At 35.2% G+C, this 25,605-nt stretch overlaps 1 protein-coding gene across 3 annotated transcripts in view; it reads left to right on the top strand.

Moving 5' to 3' along the window:
• The window catches only part of LOC148947379 (uncharacterized), a 67,229-nt gene that overhangs the window by 6,823 nt on the left and 34,801 nt on the right, over window positions 1–25,605 (top strand). For 2 of the 3 annotated variants that reach the window (XM_089095817.1, XM_089095816.1), the window contains exons 2-3: window positions 10,801–10,967; window positions 20,885–21,046. In XM_089095817.1, coding sequence (XP_088951943.1) covers window positions 10,814–10,967; window positions 20,885–21,046 — 316 coding nt within the window. In that variant the 5' untranslated portion in view covers window positions 10,801–10,813. The remainder of the gene's footprint in view (window positions 1–10,800; window positions 10,968–20,884; window positions 21,047–25,605) is intronic. The other variant, XM_089095818.1, reaches the window with a different exon arrangement.

The raw sequence follows: 25,605 nt of genomic DNA, 5'->3' as shown, positions 1-25,605 counted from the left end.
ACTAATGCCACAGAAAAAGAAACTGATAACTGAAAATCTTTGTGCCAAAGTTCAAATTTTGTTTGAATCACAAAGGCCATTTAATTAAAATAGATAGCTATTTTGAAAGTACTAAAAAAACTTTAGCATAAAGAGCAAGGTATTGATTAGGGGGTATACCCTCTCATATACTTTCAGTTGAAAAAACCTGTTTTTTATTTAATTTCTGATTGTTTTTTAATAATGCCAGGAAATACAGAACCCCCTTAACAGAAATGCCCCTTCCCTCAAGGAAAACATCCTCCATAGAAAGATCCTCCCACGTAACCTCCTCCTCTGACTCCTCCCCCCCCACCAGATAAAAAACCTCCTGAAAAAGTCTATACTTCCCAATAACCAATACTGTATGCAAACAATGGGCAAAGTTCATAAGTTGCAGCCCTTTCTCCAGGGAGTGTAGGGGATTAAGGCAAATGACAGAAACTTTATATTTATATAATAAGCAATGTAAACTTTCCAACAATATATCCAGAACTTTTTCAACATATAAACAATGGACAAAGTTCATAACTTGTAGCCGTTCCCCTGGGAACTGTGGAGGATTAAGTCATCCACAAAGACATATTTATTAAATTCTTGACTATGCTGAACAAAATGGCTATCTCAAAATTTTGATTGGGTGACCTTTGGAAAAAAATGAGCATGGGAGGGGGCCAAGCTGCCCTCCAATTTTTTGTCACTTAAAAAGGGCAATAGAACTTTTAATTTCTGTTCAAATTAGCATTCTCCCCATATTCTAGGACTACTGGATTTATACACTCACCCCTGAAAAAAAGAACCACAAATAAACATGCCTTAATAATCTCTCTTCTGGCAAAAAATACAAAATTCCACATTTTTGCAGACAGCAGCTTGAGACATCTATAATAGGGTTTTGTGTTACACTGAATCTAATGGTTTGATTTTCATTAAGATTCTATCACTTTTAGTATCCCCTTTTTTTTTAAAATAAGGCAAATGTTTTCAGGTTTGTAACTTTTTATGGGTAAGACTAAACTTGGTCAAACTTATATATTTGAAATCAGCATAAAAATCCAATTCTTTTGATGTATCTACTGGTATCAAAGTTCCACTTTTTAGAGTCTTGGTTACTATTGAGCCAGGTTGCTCCTTACTTACAGTTTGTTACCACAAACTATATGATATTGTGTGATATAATAGTGTGAGTTAGGTCACTTTATAAATGCTATCTGGAATGATCCCCTTTGTCTCAGCTTTAATGGTCCAGCAAACATTTCTTTGTTGTTGACAGTTAAAGTGTTGTCAACATTTGGCCATTTCAAAGTTAATCTACCAGTTTAATCCACTTATAAAAATTTAGTTTTTACTATCCTTTGTCTGGAAAGTCCAGAATTCTTAAAATATGCATGTCCTACTCATAGAAATTTGTGACACCAAGGAGTATAATATGTTTCATTAGCATCCTGGGTGGGATAGAAATTCCATGCTAATTAGGGGGGTTCAGAGAGAATATTTTGTATTTCACAGCTTTGGATCTATTTGAAAGATGTATAAAATTTACTAAGAGAGGGTGTACTTCAAATTTATTCAGTGATAAATGAATTAGGGTGTTGTGATCAACCAAGTCAAACCAGATCAACCAAGTCATGTGAACATAGCGTGAGGCCAAGCAGCAGTTCCCTAGATGATGGAAAAATCAGTAAAACTACAATAAATAAAAACTTTTTTTAATGTTAAATATTATTACAAATTATAATCATTAAAACCTCTCATTGTTGAGAATATACCCATAAATTTGACAACTAAGTTTTTGTCAGAGGACCCTTGAATTTTGACACCAATTTTTCTCATCTGTTTTCATGTTCAGTGAACTTTTGACAGTCACCTATATTTCAACAGGGCTTGTTGCTGTCTGTCAAAAATTTTGACAAAATTATTACAAGATATTCTCAAAAGAAATGAATATCACAATAGAAGCCAATATCTACATTTGAATTTGGCCAAAGGAACATTTTTAGTTGGTCTGGTATTCCACTACATCAGGTGAGAATTTTCAATAATTCAAACATAGTTTCATCAATATAATATGAGCTGCCATTTTAACTTAATTTTATCAAGAAAAAGCCAATGTGGCTAAAATTTACAGAAGATCATATGTATCTAGATGCTTTGATGCTGGTCCCAACTTTTTTTTGCCAACAAATAACCAAGTAATGATAGTCTGAACATTACATAGCTAAAATATTGTTGGGAGCTCATTTTGTGTCAAAACAGGAAACTGATTGAATTGAATATTCTTTTAATATCTGGTTGTATTGGGTGAAGTGTCCTCGTTTTGCATTGTTAAAATATAACGAAGGTTTCAAGAGATGCTATTCCAAGTCACCACTAAGTAGATTTATCCTGTTTTGGAGGAAAATTTCAACAGTGGTTCCAAAATTGAACTGTCAAATCATTGATGCCTTTACCCTATACGAGAAACTCATTTCTCGACTATTTTTTTGGTATGGGACATGTTAATCAAGTCAAAAATTCTGTGTTTGGTCAGGACTGCTCAGATTTGGGTGGCAATCCCAATCTAACAGACCTCTGACAAAAATCTTTGATCACAGACAATAATTATGGAGATTTATGAATAGAGAAATCCATCCCACTGCTACCTGAAACCAAATTATTTTAGGCAGGTTAAAATCAATTATCAGATCTATAGTTTAACAATCAAAACTAAATTAGCATGGGAATTCTCACAAGTTCCAATCAGATGTAGAATTGCCACTGCATACGCAACCATTAAAAACTCATCCAGAAAAGTCAACTTGATAAACAGATTTCCCACCCATAGTTCTTGATCATGCTGTAACATTATGCAACCAGGATCATTCCCACTTCATATGTAAAAAGTGGGTATGATCTTCTAAAAGAAGCTGTTTTGCAGATCAGTGCTCTTTATTTTGGAAGACAAATTGGTGGTATTCTGGCTTTATGAAGGGGACTTGTCAGTTTTTTTGGTTAGGCTTAAGGTTGCCTGTGGGGGTAGGAAGCAATAGAGCCCCATAAAATTAAAAAATTAGTCTTGTTCTATTTCCAATAAAGAGTACCTCATTTTTACTTTTTTTGATTGGAAAGAAATAAAAAATTCCCCCCTGCTAGATTTTGAAATATATTTGACCCCCCCTCCCTACCTTTTTGTGAATTACTACTGCTTCATACACTCCATAAGTTGTAAGCATATCTATCTTTTCATTACGTTTAGATGCCTTTTTTCTGTTTTGTTGATTATTTTGTAATTAACAACACTGGCTAAGAAAATTAATGATCTGACATGGCTTTATCAGCCGTTTAAGTTCAACTAAAATGTGAAAATTCACTTGTTTGGTTTTGTTTTTATCTCTGTTACGTGTCTAAAAAAAACTGTGGAAAATTTAATTTTTTTATCAAGCAGCTAAAGTTTGGAATCTTAGAATTGTATCTCCCTTGCAGTTTTCTACCTTTATAATAGCAATAATTTATTGATTTTCCACAAAACCCTATAGCCTACAGGCATTAAAATGTGGAGTAAAAACAATTAGAGATAGGCCTATGCAAAAAAACAAAACATACAAAAACAAAAAATAATGACTATAGAAATAAATTTAATATTAAATAAACACACACAAACAAGCACAAAACACATACAAAAAATGGTCTGTAGAAAACAAAATTAACATTAGATACACGCAAGAAATAAAATTGAGACAAAAAAAAAGAAAGAAAAAGAATAAGAGAAAAAAAACCCACAAAACATGCAACAAACAAAAGATAACTATAGAACAATTTAACAGTATAATTATGCGGAGAAAGTCAATCAAAAGCAGTTCCTTAGAGTGACTGCCTCTGTAACTTTTCCAACTTTATTGTTATATCAGGTATATTATCTTTATTAATTAGAACCCATTTACGTGTCCAAAAAGGAATGAAAAGACAAACTAACAATATCTGAAATAAGTACTCTGGATTCTTTTTAAATTAATTTTTCTCAGGATAGGAGAGATTCTTTCTGGTTAATGGACTGGTTGATTACAATATGCAGAGTAGAGTTTTTCCAGCTCCTGTTTTGGGAATTATATTTCCCTCAATTGGGAAAAATTTTTCCATATCCAAATTGTATTCTTTTGGAAATATTGTAAACAGTGTGGTGATGAAAATTGGAAAGATTATTAGTAAGGGTTATGCCCAACCACCTCAAAGAATCAACAGAAGGAATAGAGAAAGTATCACAATTAAGAGGAGATTAAGAAGTAGAAGCAAAAGATAGTGTTCAACAAAAGGCCAATCCCAGATAAAGCATTGGAAACAGAAGATACATTTTGGAGACACCAATCCTAGTCCAACTAATTTAGGAGCAAATCATTAGCATAAGCAAGATAAGAAACATCCGAGAAATACATAGAGGATATTAGTTGAAAGTTCTGGAAATTATAAGTTTGAGCAGGACACTCCCCCCACAGTCTTCAGGGGCAAGGTTTATAAATTCTGCCCTGGGGGCATATATGGTTCTTATGGAAGGAATTCTCGTATAAACTTCAGAGAGGGCTCTTTTGACTGGAAATTGAAAGTTCTAGTTCACTTTTTAAGCATCAAAATATTGGAGGGTATCCAGCTCCCCCCTAACCCTTTTTTCGAAAATGCATACAGTACAAATTTTATATAATTAGCTATTCTTTTAAAAATAGTTCAAAGATCATATAACGAAAATTCAGGTGTTGAGACAACCCTCCAGGGCCCAGGGGCAGGCGTTGTAAGTTATGCCCTGCGGGCATAGGGTAAAGGTACCCTATAAAAACATTGTTTGTACCTTGTTTGTAAAAAACAAGTTTTTCTACTCTAGAAGTCTTAATTTAAAGACTTTCGGTTTGAAAAGGGTTTCAGTATGTAGGAAAAACATCTAGGAATCTAACTGTCTGAATAGAAGTTTGAAGTATGGTCTGGAAAGGGTACAAAACTCCAATTTTCCGAAATTAGAGCATTTTCACCTACAAATTCGACACAACAAAAAAGTTACCTGTTTTCGACTCCAATCGGAACACAATTCAACACCCGTATTAGGAGTCAAACCAATGATTTAACAGGTTTTGTAAAAAAACAGTTTTTCTACTCTAGAAGTCTTAATTTAAAGACTTTCGGTTTGAAAAGGGGTTTCAGGATGTAGGAAAAACATCTAGGAATCTAACTGTTTGATGAGAAGTTTGAAATTTTGTCTGGAAAGGGTACACAACTCCAATTTTCCGAAATTAGAGCATTTTCACCCACAAATTTGACACAACAAAGAAGTTAGCTGTTTTTAATGCAAGTCGAAACCCAATTCGACACCTGTCTAAATACTTGGGGAATACTTGTGGGTGGAACCTGGTGTATTTGACACGTATATTCTTGTTTCTTTGTTTTTCTTCAACTTCATTTAATGTATAAAAGCATAAAAGACTGTGCAAAAAATAGAGGTAATAAAACTAACAAAATTGTTTCAATTATATAGTATTTAGTACAAAATTGGTACAAAAATTTTTTATACACTTTATTAAATACAAAGTGTATTCAGTATAACAAATTTGATATAAAAAAATTGATTCACTAGCATTTCGGAAGGGATGGGGTCCAGGAAAATAGGAGTGGATTTCAAGAAATTTAAGAAGTTTATTTGATTTAGTGGATTTTATTTTCATATGCAGTTTCTTAGTTTCGTCCAAAACATAGGCCTACGCGTCATTTCGTATAAGATTTTGTATTTGATAAAATTTGTATTTTTTATTTGGATGAAGGATAAATAAGGGTATAATCTACAAAATCTGGGGGGGGGGAATCAGGTCTTGGGGGAGGGGAACGAGGTCTGGGGGGCAACTGCCCCCCTGCCCCATAGCAATTTATGCCCCTGCATGGTATGAGGCCAAGCGGCAGTTCCTCAGATGATGGAAAAATCCAGTATCTGTAAGTAAAACTTCAAAGTTTAAAAAAAACCTTTTGTTTAAAACTTCTTTTATCTGAAATAGGCTTTTATTAGAAATAATAATCATCAAAATCTCTCGTTGCGCAGAAAGTACCCGTAAATTCGACAGCTATGGTGCCTATTGTTTCGTCAGTGGATCCTGGAATTTTGACACCTATTATTTCTCATCTGTTTTATATGTTCAGTGAAGTTTCGACAAAGTCACCTATATTTTGACAGGACCTGTTGCTGTCTGTCTAAAATTTCGACAAGGTTACTACGAGATATTCGCCAAAGAAATAAATTCCTTGATAGAAGCCGATATTACGCTTGAATGCGGCTGAAGGAACATTTTTAGTCCGCCTGGTATTCCACTACATCAAACAAGAATTTTCAACTCTTGGAACCTAGTTTCAACATTGCAATTCCCGTCGCCATTTTCATTTAATTTTATCAAGAAAAAGCTAATTTGCCTACATTTCAGAGAAGATCAGATGTATCTCGACACATTGGCGCTTATCCCAACTTTTTCTTGCAATAACTAACGAAGTAATGACAGTTTGAACATTACATACCTGAAAATTAGTTATTCACTCCTGTCGTGTTGAAAACAGGAAACTGACTAATTTTAATTTTCTTTTTATATCTGGTTGTACCAGATTTTGTGGCCATGTTTTGCGCTATCTAACAATAACAACGGCTCTAATAAATGGCGCTCTAAGTCACGGTTAACCTGAGCTATCCTCTTTTGAAGGAAAATTTCGACAGTGGTTCCAGAATTGCACTCTCGAATCATCGGTGGCTTTACCCTATATGGGCCTTATGGAAGGGATGCTTGTATTAACTTCAAAGAGGGCTCATTTGACTGGAAATTGAAAGCTCTAGTTCACTTTCTAAGAGTCAAAAGAGATTAAAGGGCACCTAGCCCCACCCCCTCCACACCCTTTTTCCTCAAACCCATCCGATAAGAAATTTAAGATAGCTTTTTTTAAATAGTTCAAAGACCATATAATGAAAACTCTGGGTCAACACAGACCCCCAGGGCCCGAGGGCAGGTGTTGTAAGTTTTGCCCTGGGGGAAAAGATGGTTCTTATTGAAGGGGTGCTCGTAAAACTTTAGAGATGGCTCATTTGATTGGAAATGGAAAGTTCTAGATCAGTTTTTAAAGTCAAAAGAGATTGGAGGGCAACTAGCCCCCCCATGCCCCTTTTCCCCAAATGCAACCAATAAAAATTTTGAGATAGCCATTAATTTAAAAATTGCTCAAAAGTCAGACAACAAAACTCAGGTGTTGTCACAACCTCCCAGAGCCCCGGGGCCAGGCGTTTTAAGTTATGCCCCGGGGCATATATGGTTTGTATGAAAGGGATGCTCATATAAACTTCAGTGAGGGCTCATTTGATTGTAAATTTAAATTTCGAGCTAACTTTTTAATATTCAAAAGATATCCGAGGGCAACTACCCCCCCCCCCCCCCACGCCTTCTTTTTCCAAACCCATCTGATGAAAATTTTCAGATAGACATTTTGTTAAAAATAGTTCTAAGGTCGGATAAGAAAAATCCGGTGTCAATACAACCCCCCAGGGTCCAGGTGAAGGCCTTTTAAGTTACAAATTTTGAGATAGCCAGTTTTTTAGAAATTGGTCAAAAATAAGATAACAAAACTCCCCCCAGGGTCCGGGGGATAGGCGTTGTAAGGGTTGTCCTGGGTGCGTATATGGTTCTTATGACAGGGATGCTCGTATAAACTTCAGAGGGGTGTCATTTGATTGGAAATTGAAAGTTCTAGTTCACTTTTTAAGAGTCAAAAGATATCCGAGGGCAACAAGCCCCCCCCCCCACACACACCCTTTTTTCCCCAAGCCCATCCGATAAAATTTTTATAATAGCCATTTCATTAAAAATAGTTCAAAGGTCAGATAAGAAAAATTCCTGTGTTGACTGAACCTGACAGGGCCCGGCGGCAGGCGTTATGAGTAATGCTCTAGGGGCATATGTAGTTTTTTATGGTAGGGATGCTTGTATAAGCTTCAGAGAGGGCTCATTTGATTGGAAATTGAAAGTTCCTGTACACTTTTTAAGAGTCAAAAGAGATCAGAGGGCAACTAGCCCCCCTTCCCTCCTCCACGCCCTAAATGCATCAGATAAAAATTTTGAGATAGAAATTTTGTTAAAAATAGTTCAAAGTTCTGATAACAAAACACTCTGGTGTCGATACAGCCCCCCAGGGCCCGAAGGTAGGTGTTGTAAGTTATGCCCTGGGGGCACACATGGTTGTTATGGAAGGGATGCTCACATAAACTTCCTAGAGGGTTCAGTTGATTGGAAATTGAAAGTTGTAATTTACTTTTTAAGAGTCAAAAGTGATTGGAGGGCAGCTAGCCTCCCCCACACTCCATTTAATTTTTTCCCCGCACGCACTTCATATAGAAGGGGCCGTCGCATAAACCTCAAAGGGAGCTCATTCGATTGGAAATCGAGAGTTCTAGTCCCCTTTTTAAGAGTCAAAAGTGATCCGAGGGCAACTGGCCCTCCCAAGGCCTTTTCATCCAAATACATCTGATAAAAAATTTGATGTAGCCATTTTGTTAAAAATAGTTCAAAGATCATGTAACAAAAACTCCTTTATGTATGGCCATTTTGTTAAAAATAGTTCAAAGGTCAGATAAGAAAAACTCATGTGTTGACACAACCCCTTCCCCCTCCAGGGCCCAGGGCAGGCGTAGTAAGTATTGCTCTGGGGCATAAATGGTTCTTATGGAAGGTATGCTTGTATAAACTTTGGATGGTTCATATGATTGGAAATTGAAAAGTTCTCGTTCACTTTTTAGGAGTCAAAAGAGATCGGAGGGCAACTAGCCCCTCTATCCATGCCCTACGTTCCTCAGACCCATCAGATAAGAACTTTGAGAGAGCCATTTTTTCAAAATAGTTCAAAGGTCAGATAACAAAAACTCCGGTGTTGACACATCCCCCCAGGGCCTGGGGACCAGGCATTGTAAATTGTCTCCTGGGGCCGTATTTGGTTCTTATGAAAGGGATGCTCGTATAAACTTCAGAGAGGGTTCATTTGAATTGAAACTAAAAGTTGTAGTTCATTTTCTCAGAGTGAAAAAAGATCGGAGGGCAACTAGCCCCTTCCGCGCCTTTGGGTTTATTGGATGGATAAACCCATCCGATAAAACTCTGAGGTGACCATTTTGTTAAAAATAGGTTAACCATCATATATTAAAATTCCAGGGTTAACAGAACTCCCCAGGGCCCCGAGACAGGCGTTGTAAGTTATGCTCTGAGGATATATATGGTTCTTATATAAGGGATACTCATATGAACTTCAGAGAGGGCTCATTTGATTGAAAATAGAAAGTTCTAGTTCACTTTTAAAGAGCCAAAAGAGACCGAAGCTAATTAGTCCCCCACGCCCTTTTTCCCCAAACCCATCTGATAAAAATTTTAAGATAGCAATTTTGTTTAAAATAGTTCAAACATCAGATAATAAAAACTCCGAGGTTGACACAAACCTATTTTTTCATTTTGATGTTGTTACTTTGATACCATTTTTTATACTTTGATGAATATTTGATTTTTTTTTAAAGTTTGAAGTAAAGAATGATTTTGAAATAAAGAATTTTTAAAAACTTAGTTTTTTGCAATCAAAAACGAACAAAAATTAATTAAAAAAAATTTCCGAAAAATAAGCTTTTCAAAGAAAAGTAAAGGCCATTTTGAACTTAAGTTCAGCAGATACAAATACCTTTAAAAATTCTAACTCAAAACAACCAGAAATTACTATTAAACAGTAAATGAAACCCAAAATGAACAGAAATTAAACAAACAATCATAGCAAAAACATAAAAACAAGTTAAAATATAATTGAATAAATAGACCTTAAAGTGAGTAATGCTTAGATTGAATATGAAAATCAAGCTTAAAACAAAAAAAAAATATTTTCCTATTGAAACATAAATGGAACTTAAAACGAACAGAAATGAAATAAACAATCAATGCAAACAAACATACAATAGATATTAATGTAAATTAGTGAATAAATCTTAAAACGAGTGAAACTTAAATTGAATATCTAAATCAGACTTGAAACGAAAAAAAAAAACACTATAAACAAGAGTTTGGGTATGACTTCCTTCTCTCACTGTAAAAGTCTTAAACCTACTGCGTCATTGGGGCTTTACTGAAAACCAATCTTATGACAAATATTTTTTTTTGTACTTAATATTGAAAATAAATATTAAAATTATAGTATTACTGTAATTGTGATGTGCTGTAATTGTGGTGATTAAGCCACTCCCTAGAGTAAAAAAGTCAAAATATTTGAATTTTTTGTATTTGAATCTATTATTACTGTTGTCACATTTGACTTGTTTTCCATCTCTTATACTTTTCTAATTAACTTGACCCAAGTCCAAGTTTTGTTGGTTAAGCCACACTATGATGCATCTGAATAGGATTTTCTTTTATTATGCTTATGTGCTTTTGGATGTCCCTGTAGTCCTATAATTCATTTTTATATCCATAAATGGAGAAGTAAAGTGATCTGTAATTTTGTCTGCGCAAATGTTTTTTAAGGAAGTTGAATTAAAAGTTAAATTAAATTAAAAGGAAGTGGAAGTGAATTTTTCCAAAAAGACAGGATTACCTTTGGGGGCAGGACTTAAAATAACAAAGAATTTTAGTATTATTTAGTATTTTTTTTCATAACATGCACATTTTCAGGCCGTATCTGCTTGAATGGTGTCAATTTTTGGTTGTCTGATTATGCGTTGGGCTATTTTAGAGAATTCCTCAAAAGGACTTATTTGTTTTTTATTTTTATTTATTTTAGAATTTGAAAGAAAATGGCAGCTGAAAATGTTAGTTCATTTGGCCTAACTTCGGCTTTGTCATCAAAATCTGAAGATGTTTCTATGGTATATCCCTCCCGTATTTCTACACAGTTGAAGGTAGATCCTGATTATAAGGAAACTAAAATAATCAATGGCAAAAATGAAGGTATGTTTTTTTTGTGTTGAAATTAGCGTAGTGTTGTAAATAGTGTTTAAGAATTACTGTAAAATAAAAATTTGCAAGTAGAATTGATAAAATAAGGTAAAATTGATAAAATAGGTTTAAATTGATGTTTTAGAGTTGTTCTTTATCTGCAAGACAAGTTGAGCATTTCTTTTTAAGCATTACTATCAGCTTTTAGTGCAATTTTTTAATATTTCCGATTTTCCTGGCCTTTGAAAAAGGTAATGTCCCTTCATATAGAGTTTCATCAATTTAATTAATAGTCTATTTTATTTCTTTGGTAATCTTGTGCCTAGGGTAATGGCTCAGCACTTGGACAGTGGATATTGGACATCAATTTTGTGAAAAAAAAATCAAACTCACTACAGTTCTCATACCATATGCTTGTTATTTTCATTTATTTATAAAAGCAACAAATAGAAGTAAAAATGTGGTTTTTAACACTTTGATGACTATGATTGAATAAGCACTTCATAATAATAGCAGAACATTCAGTCATTAAGACTGTCTTTGACTGGATCTAGCTCTTCTCCTTCAGACTCAGATTCGGATTCAGGTTACTCTGCCTGTTCCAAATTTCCCGACTCATCCCTGAACAAAAGTCCTGTATACAGCCTTGAGGATAATATATCATTTTTTACCTCCAATCTCCTTAGCACTTTCCCTTAGAACTAATTCTGTATTTATCTGAAGATTCTTTTAAAACAACTGCTGAAACACAAGGGCTGTTAAGCTAGAATAAGGATTTCTTAAAGACACTGTTGTCAGTAACAACTCATTTGGTAGCAATTGCTTGAAAGGCTGCCTAAATCTTAGAAAAGGGGACTAAAACTTTCGATACCCAATTGTCTGAGCCCCCCCTCAAAGATTATTTGACCACCCCTTTCACATGAAGTGCCTCTGGGAAAAGATGATCAAATATGAATACTTTAAACCCTTATACATCTTTACAAAAGGTAATGCTATACAATTGTCTCTTACTTAAACAGGAGAGCTGAAAGAAATTTCAATTTCCCTTCTAATGAATATTTAGAATTATCCAGGGTGAATTTCCGTTGAAGATTGGGAAATTTTCCAAGGGGGGGAGGGGTAAACCCCGGCTCCCGTTGGAACGACGGCGTGAACGCAAAATTAAAAAAAATAAATAATGATTTTTTTTCAAACGCCATTAAGTGGTCATGCCGATCAGCGGCAGTTTTGTCATAATAAGACACTAAACATATGAAAATCACAGCAATAGCCATCGTCATGCAAAAATGTACATTGATTCGAAATATCACAGATTCAAACTAAACAGAGTCAAACGAATAAAAAGAATAATGAACTTAAGAAAATAAATATATACAATTGTTGACGAGTGGGTGCAGAATTAAAAATCTTGACGAACGAGGGAATAAAACTACTTGCGTACCGCATATGCCGTGCTGGTACCAGCTGAATTTTTGGTACCGCTTGAGCTACATTTCGCGGGAGCCTTTGGCGCGAAGGGAGATTCATAGGGGGAGGATTTCACGAAGTCGTGGATTTTCCAAAATACCGACACCAAATTTAAAATACAATTTATCTCGGCTTGTCGAAAGAGTTTATGTAAAAATTGTTTCAAAAGGGAGCAATAAGGACTTTGGAAGATTTTAACACTACTCAAAGAGCTCGGTACTGGATCTTTTCCAAGCGGTCTTTCTGGTCCGAAGTCTAATGCCAAACGGGACAAGCATATTCTTCTAGCGGTCTGATAAATGTAAGAAAAATACGCAATAGGTGGGGGGTTGGGACACCAAGACCAGCAAGGACTCCTCGTCTGTTTTTCCCACTTCAGGTCATGTGTGAGATATATTCCCAAGAGTTTGATATCCATGATGCCTAAAACATTCTGTTAAGCAAGGGATGAACTGTCCCTCAGAAAAGAAAAAGTTAATATTAGCGATTTTTAACGATTGACGATCATTTTGCCCTCCTCAGCTTGGCGTGATAAACTCGCCAAGGAAAGCTTTTTGAGAATTGACATCTTGTCCAGGCGAATAATAAAGACCACAAACAGCTTTACCATTGTAATGGGAGGGCAGGCGTTTTGGCTTTGCAAATACCCAAAGAATCTTATCATTATCATCAAGCACAGGTACCTCTATCTGAAAAGCGGGAATGTTCTTATTAATATAAATTGCAAGACCTCTCTTTTTTCCAAGCCAGTGGTCATCTAGGCGTAACTTTATCATTTTATTATAACCGGATAAATTGAGGAGATCCGGATTTTGCAAATGTTAGTGCTACTATTAAGGCTCCAATTACTTGAGCTAAATTCTCCAGCTCAATAATCTTATATGTATTTAAACTTTCTGCATTACTATACAAAAAAACTAGGTAGAGCAAAAATGTCAGAAAAGCATTCTTTTACCTTGATTTTCAGCTTAGTCCTTTGGCAGTAAGTTTCCTGGAGTTCTACCGATTCTGCCATATCAATTTCTTCTTATGGCGAAAACCAGTTACTAAGTGGGACGGCGTGGCTTATAGTCGAAACGCGGGAGGTTGATATTTTAGGAAGGACAGATCTAGGGATTGGGGAGCGACGACCTCTTCCGTATCAAGTGCCTCTGGGAAAACAAAATAAATAAATAATAAAGCATTGGAGCCGTATGGTCTTTACTATAGGCAACGCTATTGCGTTGCCTCGTATATGACTTAATTAATGTCGTTTTTTGCATATTCCAATACTAAGCAATACTTTTCAATAGTCTTTATTGTATCATTTCCCTCATAGGGCTGTCCTATCATCGCTTAAATATATCTCACTTTATTAATTTCGACTTTATGTATGCCCCAATATTAAACATTACTTTTGAATAGGCTTTATTCTAAAAATTCCCTCATAGGGCTGTCGTATCATTGCTTAAATGTCGACTTTATGCATACCCTAATAATAAACAATAATTTTCAATAGCAGACATTCGTATCATCGCTTAAAATGTATATGACTTTATTAGTTCCGACAAAATTATGAGGGAAATTAATAAATAGAGGTTTTTGGAAGGCATAGCTTAATGTTATGTACATGCAAAAAGTCAAAATTAATAAATGCATATCCATTTTATGCAATGACTTATATCAGTCCTAAAAGGAAAATCGTACAGAAAAGCCTTTTTAAATGAATTGCTTAGTATTGGGTTATGCAAATGAAACCCAAAACGAACAGAAATTAAAATAGATAACAGAGTTAAACTCAAAACGAGCAGATATCATTATGAGCAGGGTTCAAGAACCCTATGATTTCTAAAAGCCAGAATATATTTTGTACTTTACTGAAATAAATTCAAACGAATTTACTGAAAAAAACTTACATTGTCTGTTTAATATATATATGTTGATATTTATTCCTTAAAAAAGGATTTCTTAAAGTTATAAAAGTGAAAACATTTAAAAGAATTTTTTCAGTGAAGCACAAATTATGTTTGTTTGTTTAATTTCTGTTTTTTTTTTGGTTTCATTTATTTATTGATACTGATTTGTGGTAGTTGTATGCTTAGTAGATTGTTTGATTCTATTTTCGTTCATTTTTGGTTTGATGGAGTTCTTTACTTTTTGTTGAAAAACTTACTTTGTGGAAAAAGTTTTTTAATTTATCACATACAAACATATAGAGCCAGACACACAAACACAAAGACAGACACGGACACATTTAAACACCCGATCAGACACATAAGTATATTGAGATACATTTTGATTGGGTATGCATAAAGTCGAAATAAACAAAGTCATATATATTTTAAGCTATGATACAATAGCTCATGTATGGGAAATGATAAAGCAATGGCTTTTGAAATGCATCGCTTGGTGTTAGGAATATTGATTATCTTAAATTCAGTAAATCCATATATATTTTAAGCGATAATAAAAGAGCTGATATGATAGATACGGTAAAATGGAGCCTACTGAAAATTATTTTGTAGTATTGAGGTATGCCCGAATTCGAACATAATAAAATAATATTTATTCTAAGCGATGATGCGACAAAATTATGAGGGAAATGATAGAACAAAGCCTATTGAAAAGTATTGCTTAGTATTGGGGATACGCAAAAAGTCAAAATTAATAAAGTCATATATATTTTAAGCAATGATACGACAACCCTATGAAGGAAATGATACAATAAAGTCTTTTTAAATGAATTGCTTAGTATTGGGATATGCAAATGAAACCCAAAACGAACAGAAATTAAAATATATAACAGAGTTAAACTCAAAACGAGCAGAAATCAATATGAGCAGGGTTCAAAATCCCTATGATTTCTTAAAGCCAGAATATGTTTTTGTACTTTACTGAAATAAATTTAGACGAAATTACTGAAAAAATGTGCATTGTCAGTTTAATATACATTTGTTGACATTTGTTCCTTAAAAAAGGATATCTTAAAGTTATAAAAGTGAAAACATTTAAAAGAATTTTTTCAGTGAAGCACAAATTATGTTTGTTTGTTTAATATCTGTTTGTTTTAGGTTTCATTTATTTATTAAAACTGATTTGTGGTAGTTGTATGCTTGGTAGATTGTTTTATTCTATTTTCGTTCATTTTTGGTTTGATGGAGTTCTTTACTTTTTGTTGAAAAATGTTTTTTTAATTAATTTCTGTTCCTTTTGTATTGACTTAGTCTTTTTTGGAGAAAAATAAATAATAGCTTGAATCTTTCCGGTTTTCCTTTAAGAATTTATAGTTTAACCTGCTATTTATATACTGGAGAAACATTTTCTGAAATTTTTAACAAAATAAACTCTTTTTAAAATTAAGACACTAATAGTGGTATTTAATTTTTTATTTTTTCAGCTCATTTTACGAATGGGGTCTTTTCATACGTTGAACAAAATAGCTATCTCAAATTTTTATTGGAAGTGTTTGGGGAAACGATGGGTGTGTGTGGGGGGGGGCATTCTGATCACCTTCGACTAATACAAAATGCGCTAGTTCTCTCAATTGAATGAGCCCTTTTTGAAGCGTCTACGAAAAAACTTTCTATAAAAACCTTATATGCCCCAAGGGCATTACTTAAGATCCTTGTTCTAAGGACTATGGGGGGGGGTGTCATTCTCAATTTTCCACTCTTTCAACTACGTTGAACAACATGAATATATCAAAATGTTGATCGGAAATGTTTGGGGATATGATGGGCGTGGGGAGGATTCTCCCTCCATTGACTTTCGACTATTAAAATGGACAATAGGTCTCTCAATTAAAAAATAGCCCTTTTTGAAGTTTTTACGACAACACTTCTTGTAAAAACCTTTTATGCTCCTAGGGCATGACTTACAACCTTAGCACTGAGAGTTGTGGGAGGTCGTTATACTCGAAGACATAATTTTCGGACCCTTTAACTACCTTCAACAAAATGGCTATATCAAAATGTTGATCGGAAGTGTCCGGGGAAATGATGGGCGTGAGGGGGGGGGGGTATTCGTCCTCCGATTCAAGTTCTAATTTCCAGAACTTTCAACTATGTTGAACAAAATGGCTATCTGGAAATTTTGATTGGGTGTGTTTGGAGAAATGGTAGGCGTGAAAGGGGGGTTAGTTACCCTGCAATCACTTTCGACTATTAAAAAGGGCACTAGCCCTCTCAATTTCCAATTGAATGAGCCCATTTTGAAGTCTCTGCAACAACGCTATCTGTGAAAACCTTATATGCCCCCAGGGTATAACTTACAACCTTTGCCCTGGGGGCTCTGTGGGTTTGTCATCCTCAAATACATAATTTCCAGAACTTTCAACTACGTTGAACAAAACGGCTATCTCTAAAGTTTGATTGATTGTGTTTGGGGAAATGGTTGGCGTGAGAGGGGAGCTAGTTGCTATTAAAAAGGGCAATAGCCCTTTCAATTTCCAATTAAATGAGCCCTTTTTGAAGTTTTTATGAAAACACTTTCTATAAGAACCTTGTATGCCCCAGGGCATAACTTACAACTCTTGCCTGGAGGGCTCTGAGGGGGTTATCATCCTCAAAGACCTAATTTCTAGAACTTTCAACAACGTTGAACAAAATGGATATCTCAAAATTTTGATTGGACGTGTATGGGGAAAGGTGGGCATGAGAGGGGGGTTAGTTGCCCCTCAATCACTTTTGGCTATTAAAAAGGGCACTAGCCATTTCAGTTTCCAATTGAATGGGCCCTTTTTGAAGTTTGTACAACATCGCTTCCTGTAAAAACCTTATTTGCCCCCAGGGCATAACTTACAACCCTTGCCCTGAGGGCTGTGGGGAGGGGGGGGTTGTCATCTTTAAAGACCTAATTTACAAAACTTTCAACAACGTTGAACAAAATGGCTATCTAAAAATTTTGATTAAATGTTTTGGGGAAAAGGTGGGCGTGGGGTGGGGGCTACTGGCCCTCAAATCACTTTCAACTATTAAAAAGGGCACTAGCCCTTTGAATTTCCAATCGAATAAGCCCCTTTTCAAGTTTCTATGGAAAAGATTTTAATAAAAACCTTATATTTCCCCAGGGCATAACTTATAACCTTTGCCTTGAAGACCGTGGGGGAGTGTCCTGCTCAAAGATATAATTTCCAGAACTTTCAACTGCGTTGAACAAAATGCCTATCTCAAAATTTTGATTGGATGTGTTTGGGGAAATGGTGGGCGTGGAAGGGGTGTTAGTTGCCTTTCTGTTACTTTCAACTATTAAAAAAAGCACTAGCCATTTCCATATCCAGTCGAATGAGCCCTATTTGAAGTTTCTACAACAATGCTTTCTATAAAAAGCCTTATATGCCCCTAGGGTACAAATTACAACCCTTGCCCTAAGGGCTGGTGGGTGGTTGTCATCATCAAATACCTAATTTAAAGAACTTTCAACTACGTTGAACAAAATGGTCATCTCAAAATTTTGATTGGATGTGTTTGGGGAAAAGTTGGGCGTGAGAGGGGGGTTAGTTGCCCTCCAATCACTTTCGACTATTAAAAAGGGCACTAGCCCTTTGAATTTCGAATCGAATGAGCCTTTTTTTGAAGTTTCTACGACAACGCTTTCTATAAAAAAGAACCTTATATGCCCCAGGGCATAACTTACAACCATTGCCCTGGGGGCTGTGGGGGAGTGTTCTCCTCAAAACCATAATTTCTGTGTGGAAATAAACTACGCTGAACAAAATGTCTATCTAAAAATTTTGATTGGATGTATCTGGGGAAATGGTGGGCGTCGAAGGGTTGTTAGTTGCCTTCCAATCACTTTCGACTATTGAAAAGGGCACAAGCCACTGCAATTTCCAATCGAATGAGTCCTTTTCGAAGTTTATACGACAACTCCTTCGATATGAAGTGCTCTGGTCTAAGACTAAGAAAAAAAGAAATAATACATTGTGCCAACATCGTTATTTGCTTAGGCAGCGCTGTTGCGCTGCCTATGATTGTGTTTCTCTCTCTCTTTCTCTTTGCCTTTTTACATGAGCAGTTGTTTGCCTGTCTCCCTGTTCCTTTTCTTACATCTCTGGCTTTTTAATAAACATTCTAAATCTTCGATTTGCTTGCGTACCTTAAAATTAATGGAGACGTTACAAAGTAATACATAAAATATTTTTTTTGAAATAATGGTATGTAGAATATCATCATAAAAAAATGAATACTTTGAGTTTATTCCCTAAAATACTTCATTGTGTTTTCTCTTGACATGTAGGTGCTTTGTTTTTCATTAATTCATCTTTATAGCCCCGTTGTTATGCTGTCTACCAGTGAAATTTTTATTTTGCTTTCGTTTTCATTCGCTATTACCACATTATTTGTGCATAGTTTGCAGTTTCGGCACATGGACATGATATTCATTATTACACTAGTGGAGCAGTATGCATTTCTTTTCTCCTTTGCTTTTATTTGAATGTTAATACCGGGAAGATGACGATAGGATCTATCAACGGGTAACGTGTTACCAGAACTATAGGCAAGAAGTTGGCCCTTGTCATCAACTATTAGTCTCATACTTGCATTATCCTTGCGCACTAGCTTTGCTGGAAATGTCACTCGCATATTCACCATCAACACTTGAATTTTTTGATACTCCAAAGGAATTTAATATCTCACTGTCATGACAATACACGCAAACGTTTCCAATATAATATCCATTAATACTTGTCTCATAGTTCAAAGATTTATGCTTGTCAGCATTCAACTCAACGATAACTTTATCATGTGCACCTACTTTCTTCAAATATTTCATCTTGATTTTTTAATATAATTTAAGTGTCTATCCTCCCAGTGTACAAATCATATTGATCAAAACATATAATAAACCATCTACTGTTGATGTCCACAGAGTACTATGGGGGCAGCCGCATAAAAAAAATTAGAAGTTCAAAATTATATTCCCAAAAAAATTTCAGGATAAAAAACAATTAAGGTTTGCCTCAAGGATTAAGCTCGCAAACTACCTAAAGGCAGTTTTATGCACTTTTTAGTTTTCATATTGTTCTTTACTATCCCTTGAAGATCAAAGTTCAAAAATATTTCATGGACTGAATTCAATAGTTCAAGAATGGCTAGTAGGGAGGGGTGTTTTTAAACCAAAGATAATGTTTGATATACAAACACATATAACATAGTGTCAATATAAATTCAATGGATGTGGTCGGACGTATTACAATTTTAGGAGATCGAAAAAAGTTTTATTAACCATCAACAGAATATATATCTGTCCCGTAAGTATCTCAAATCACCGTGGTATGCATATTCTCGGGATGATGCCAAAAAAGGTGCACGGAAATAGATCACTGATAACACTTACCAAAAATCCAATTGATAAATCTATTGCACAAATAATATGTTACGATATTGTTACGCTTAAAATCAGTTGGCTTGCGTTTCAAAAATAATACATTGATTGCCTAGAATGTACTTCTAAGGACATAATATCTTCAATGACTTGTTGGCTTAGTCGAGTAACGTGTCATTCTTTTACTATAGGAAATCATGAGTCTCACGTTTTATTCATACATCAGAAATAAATTTTATAAAATCAATGGAAAACCGATGTGCTCAGGACCATTACATTACAAAAATTCATAGCTGGCCGGATGTTGTCATAATATAATATCAATAATCGGCTCGATATCATTAGATTACAAAAAGATCTCTATTTTACAGAGATAACACTATGGGCCCGCTTGTATTCGTTGCAATGTTACAGAAAAGAATATCTGGCAATTCCAAGAATATTCCTTATGAACTGGAAGTTGCGATAAGTTCATAACTGTCGTATGAATGATAGGCTATGGGCCTGCTCAGAGTAATGGCATTGTTTCAGGAAGAATATATCATTTCTGGAAAATGTTAGGTCTCATAGAGGGACTAGCAACTCCAATTGCCAATAGAATAGGGTTGCGCTCAGAATGACAGGCCATGGGCCCACTCAGAGTAATGCCCTCTTGGCCCGCTTGGACGTATTAAGGCTGTACTACTGCTATACCTCAAGAACAGCTTATGGCATCATGTTGAAACTTTCAGTCAATTTTAAAAGGGATATTGATCAAGCCAAAAAAATAAACCCATTCAAGTTGAAACTTGTAAGGAATGGTGAACTAAATTAAAAAAAGTATGTGTATCTAGGTTGTCAAATTGGTGTATCTGAAATCTCTCAGGAACAGCTAAGGATATCAGTTTGAAATATTAACCGAATAATGAGGGAGATATTGAACTACATCAGTAGATACTACATGCATTCAGTTTGTCCAAGTGGTGTATCTGCAATATGTCAAGGGCCTCTAAGGGTATTAAGTTGAAACTTTCAGGTAGTATAGAGGGGTGTACTGAAGTATGATATATCAAAAGGTACTATGTGAATAGAAGTTATCGAAATGCTGTATCTGCACTATTCCAGAAAAGCTAATAGTATAAGAATATCCTTTCTTTTTTCTACCATTTTATCTTTAGAACTGGAAGAAGGGGAAACGCCAACGAATGATGAAAAACTTAACCAATTAAAATTCTCTGAGTTGCCAGTTAAACAGGAATTTAATTCACCAGCCATTTTGACACATTTGAAGCTTAACTTTGAATTTCCTGGGACTAGTCTATCTGTTTGCCAAAATAAAGGTATTATTTCAGAGCATTACTATTAGCCTTTCATATTTTTTTTATGATTGTGTTTTTCTTGATTTGTTTACTTCTGTTCATTGTTCATTTAAAAGAAAAAAAGAAAAAAAATCGCAAAAATAAAAGTGAGTTTTTCTTTTCTTTAGTTTTTTTTTTCAGAACTTTGGATAGACTTAACATTAATTGAAAAAAAAAGTTAAGTTAGTATCCAAGTTAGAAATATTATTAGGAAACGTTTAAAAGGAACTCTCGCTCTATAACTCCTCTGTGCCCCTTCTTATTGAATATTATACGAAGTTCAATCTTTTTTTTTCATAATGGCTGAGGTTGGTTTTATTTGATTCTATGAAGAATGAGTGTGGAGTTTCCTAGTTTTTTTATTACGACAGAATTTCTTTTGAATGTTTCATCAAATAAGTTTAACACCCCTGATTCTTAAAAATTATAAATTCGAATTCATAGGCAAGTTGAGTGTTATATATTATCAAGATATAGTACGAATGGTTATTGGGTTTTGGAGAGGACTTAGGCTACATTTTAATTTAAATGACATTGTTTTGTTTTACATTGAGCATTTCGCACTGCAGGATAGGATTTAAGTTCGATATTTATTTCTTTATTTTTTTCGTGGTTTTCATATTCACTTCAAGAATGCAAATGTCAGAATGCGGAACTCTTTTATTAGATCAACATCTCCCTAAAAATGCCCTGATAGTTTCAACTTAACTCTCTAAACCTTGTGGTTAATTCAAGTTTCCTCTTAACATGCCTTCAAACTGTCAACTGAAGCTCTAAGCTGTTCTTGAGATATTGCTTGTGTATTCTTTCGACGACCTGTATGCATATAGCATGTTGATTCAACATCCCCGTAAATATTTCCCGAAAACTTAATCTATATAACCTTACACTTAATAGAAGTAATAGACTAGCAGTAGAAGTATCAGTATCATTTAGTAGCATCATGCACATGGTGCCTTTGGGTTAGTTTGACATCCCCCTCAATACTTCCTGAAAGTTTAAACTTAATATTTAAGTTAAACGTGAGGTATTGCTTATTAACCCTTTTGGCAAGATGCATGCACACGGTTTTGATGAGGTTGAAGTAATAGACAAGCAGTAGAAGCCACAGTATCGTTGGTCTTAGAACCATGGACATAAGTTCTTTTGGTTAAAAAAAAATACTTTAATATATAGAGCCCTCTTCGCTCTTTACTTTGTCAGCGCTATTGTGCTGCCTATATTTTCATAGGGAACACATGATTTTAACCAATTTTACCTGAATTTACCAGCTTAAAACGAGTTTTATTTTACGAAAATTTTAAATATCGAATGCTAGGAGATCCAGCTGCTTAAGATGACTGCTGCAGCCGAAGTATCACGCTTGTAACCTAGCCATTCACTATTGACAAGTGATTTTTTTGGTAATTATGCAAATTCTAATACCTAGAGTTGGAATGATGGTAATACGGTACGGATATACCATATTGCTTTACTATTCCATTGAATGTTTCCAAACACGTTTAGCCAACCTTTACACCTATCATCAGTCTTCCAAAAATAAAAATGGAAATTATAGTTCCCCCCCCCCCCCTAGAAATTGAACCCCCCACAGCCTCGGGGACAAAGAATGTAAGATTTGCAATGTGTCGTTATTTACGAATTGGATTTATAATGGGGAATGGATGTGAATCTGATTATGAATATCCGATCAACAAGAATCTTAAGGATTGTTTTCTGCGAGAAAGTATCACATTTTGTTGGATGTGAGTGAGGGTATGAGGGGGTTGGGGACATGAACCAAAAATATGTTCCTAATTTGTGGTGTAGCGTGGAAGCTTTTTAATGTGAAAAAAAATACTTTAATATATAGAGCCCTCTTCGCTCTTTACTTTGTCAGCGCTATTGCGCTGCCTATGTTTTCATAGGGAGCACATGTTTTTAACCAATTTTACCTGAATTTACTAGCTTAAAACGAATTTTATTTTACGAATAGTTTAAATATCGAATACTAGGAGATTCAGCTGCTTAAGATGACTGCTGCAGCCGAAGTATCACGCTTGTAACCTAGCCATTCACTATTGACAAGTGATTTTTTTGGTAATTATGCAAATTCTAATACCTAGAGTTGGAATGATGGTAATACGGTACGGATATACCATATTGATTTACTATTTCAGTGAATGTTTCCAAACACGTTTAGCCAACCTTTACACCTATCATCAGTCTTCCAAAATTCGAATTGGAAATTGTAGTTTCCCCACTAGAAATTGAACCCCCACAGCCTCGGGCACAAGGAATGTAACATTTGCAATGTGTCTTTATTTACGAATTGGATTTATAATGGGAAATGGATGTGAATCTGATTCTGAATATCCCACTAACAAGAATCTTAAGGATTGTTTTCTGCGAGAAAGTATCACATTTTGTTAGATGTGGGTGAGGGTACGAGGGGGTAGGGGACATGAACCAAAAATATGTTCCTAATTTGTGGTGTAACGTGGAAGCTTTTGCGGTTTATTAGCTGTGCTAAGATTGTGAGTGCTTCCCAATTGTGTAGTCTTGGGGATTTACTCGAGTAAATCCGAGCAAATCAAAGACGGTATATATGACCAATTTTTTAGATTAAACACAGTATCTCTGGAACGGCTTCAGGAATCAAATTGAAACTTTGAAGGATTGTTAGAAGGGGGGGGGGAAGAGCCAACTTAAAAATTTTTACTTTGGGAAATACACGTGGGATAGGGTAGAAAATTTGTGCTACACTCTCGAGTCAACCTGAAAATTTCTTCTGTTCTCTCGAGTAAATCAATAAACGCCATGTGTGTTCAGTTTTGTAGATTAGTCACAATATATCTGGAATGGGTTGAGGGATCGAGTGGAAACTTTGACTGGGGATCAAGTTAAAACTTTGAGGAAACTTGAGGGGTGAGGTAATTTTAAATTTTGATTATGAGATTTGGCTCATTGGGTAGGACTTGGGGGACAGAATTGACGTTTTCAGCTACTATTATACGAAGGAGGGTAGAGAAAGGGTAATTGAAATTCCGTATTGCCTGCAGGGGATGAAATTTATGCTACAGATCCAGACAGTAATGATATTTTTGCTCTATTAGGTCCTATGAGTCGTATACTTTATGCTTATTTAAGTAGCAAGATAAATCAAACGGCAATCTATGCTGCCAGGTTGTTGAAATAGCTTATCTGCAGCTTCTCAGGAACAGCTAAGGATATTAACTTAAACTTCCAGGAAATGTTGACGATGATCTTGAACCAAATATTCCAGCTTATCAAAATAGTGTATCTGCACTATGTCAGGAACGGTTAAAGATAGAAATATTCTCGGAATGTTGAGAGGATGTAGAATCACATTAAGCGCAATAGCGCTGTCTAAGTAAAGAAAAAAATTGGCGCCATGTGTTTTTTGTTTTTCAATTTCTTTTTTTTTTTTTTTTTGTTTTTTTTTTTTTAGAGCAGGATAATTCGTATAGTAGAAGTTGTCTTACAAACTTCAAAAAGAGTTCATTCTATTGGAAATTGCAAGTTCTGGTGCTCTTTTCCATAGTCGAAAGTCATTGGAGGGTAACCAGTCCCCCCCTCCCCACGCCAATTATTTCCTCAAAGATATCCAATCCAGTTTTTGAGATAGCTATTTTTTTCAGCGTAGTTAAAAGGTCCAATAATTGTGTCGTTAAAGATTACAACCACTGCAACCTGTCGTATTTACCCGAAATGCATCCAACAGAAATTTTGAAATAGCCGTTTTATTTGAAATAGTCCAAAGACCATTTAACAAGGCTTTTTGGGTGTTTTTAATAAAGGAAGACTGTATAAACTTTAGAGTAGGCACATTTGGTTGAAAATTAGACGATCTAGTTCCCTTTTTAAGAGTCACAAGTGATGGAGGACCTCTACCTTCCCCCCCCCGCCCCCACCGACTATCTCTCTTTTCACCAAACACATCTGCTTGAAATTTTGAGATAGCTATTTTATTCAAAATAGTCCAAAGACCATATAACAAGGCCTCAAGGGTTGACACAACCCTCCAAAGCCCTGTGGCAAAGGTTGCAAGTTTTGTCCTGGGGGTATATAAGGTTTTCGTGGAATGGGTGGTTGTTTAAACTTCAGATGGGGCTAATTTAATATGCAATTTTAAGTTATAGTGCCCTTTTTAAAAGTCAAAAGTGATTTGAGAGCAAACAAAGCCCTCCCCTCGCCCATCCCTTAGCTAAACACAATCAGTCCAAATTTTGAGATATCAATTTTGTTTAGCGTAGTTGAATGGTCCGAAAATTATGTCCTTGAAGATGACAACCCCCACAGCCATCAAGCCAAGTGTTGTAAGTTCTACTCTTTGGGCATATAAGGCCTTAATAGAAAGAATGGTCCTATAAACTTTGAAGGGGGCTCATTAGATTGGATAATCAAAAGTTTCAGTGCCCTTTTTAAGAGACATAGTGATCAGAGGGCAGCTATCCACCTTGAACGTCGTGTTTTCCTGAAATGCGTCCAATAGGGATTTTAAGATAGGTATTTTATTCAAAATTTTTCAAAGATCAGAT

The sequence above is a fragment of the Artemia sp. Qi Xiang Cuo genome, chromosome 10 (assembly GCF_049724085.1).
Source record: "Artemia sp. Qi Xiang Cuo chromosome 10, ASM4972408v1, whole genome shotgun sequence".
Lineage (NCBI taxonomy): Eukaryota > Metazoa > Arthropoda > Branchiopoda > Anostraca > Artemiidae > Artemia > Artemia sp. Qi Xiang Cuo.
This window is presented reverse-complemented; position numbering and strand designations above follow the sequence as displayed.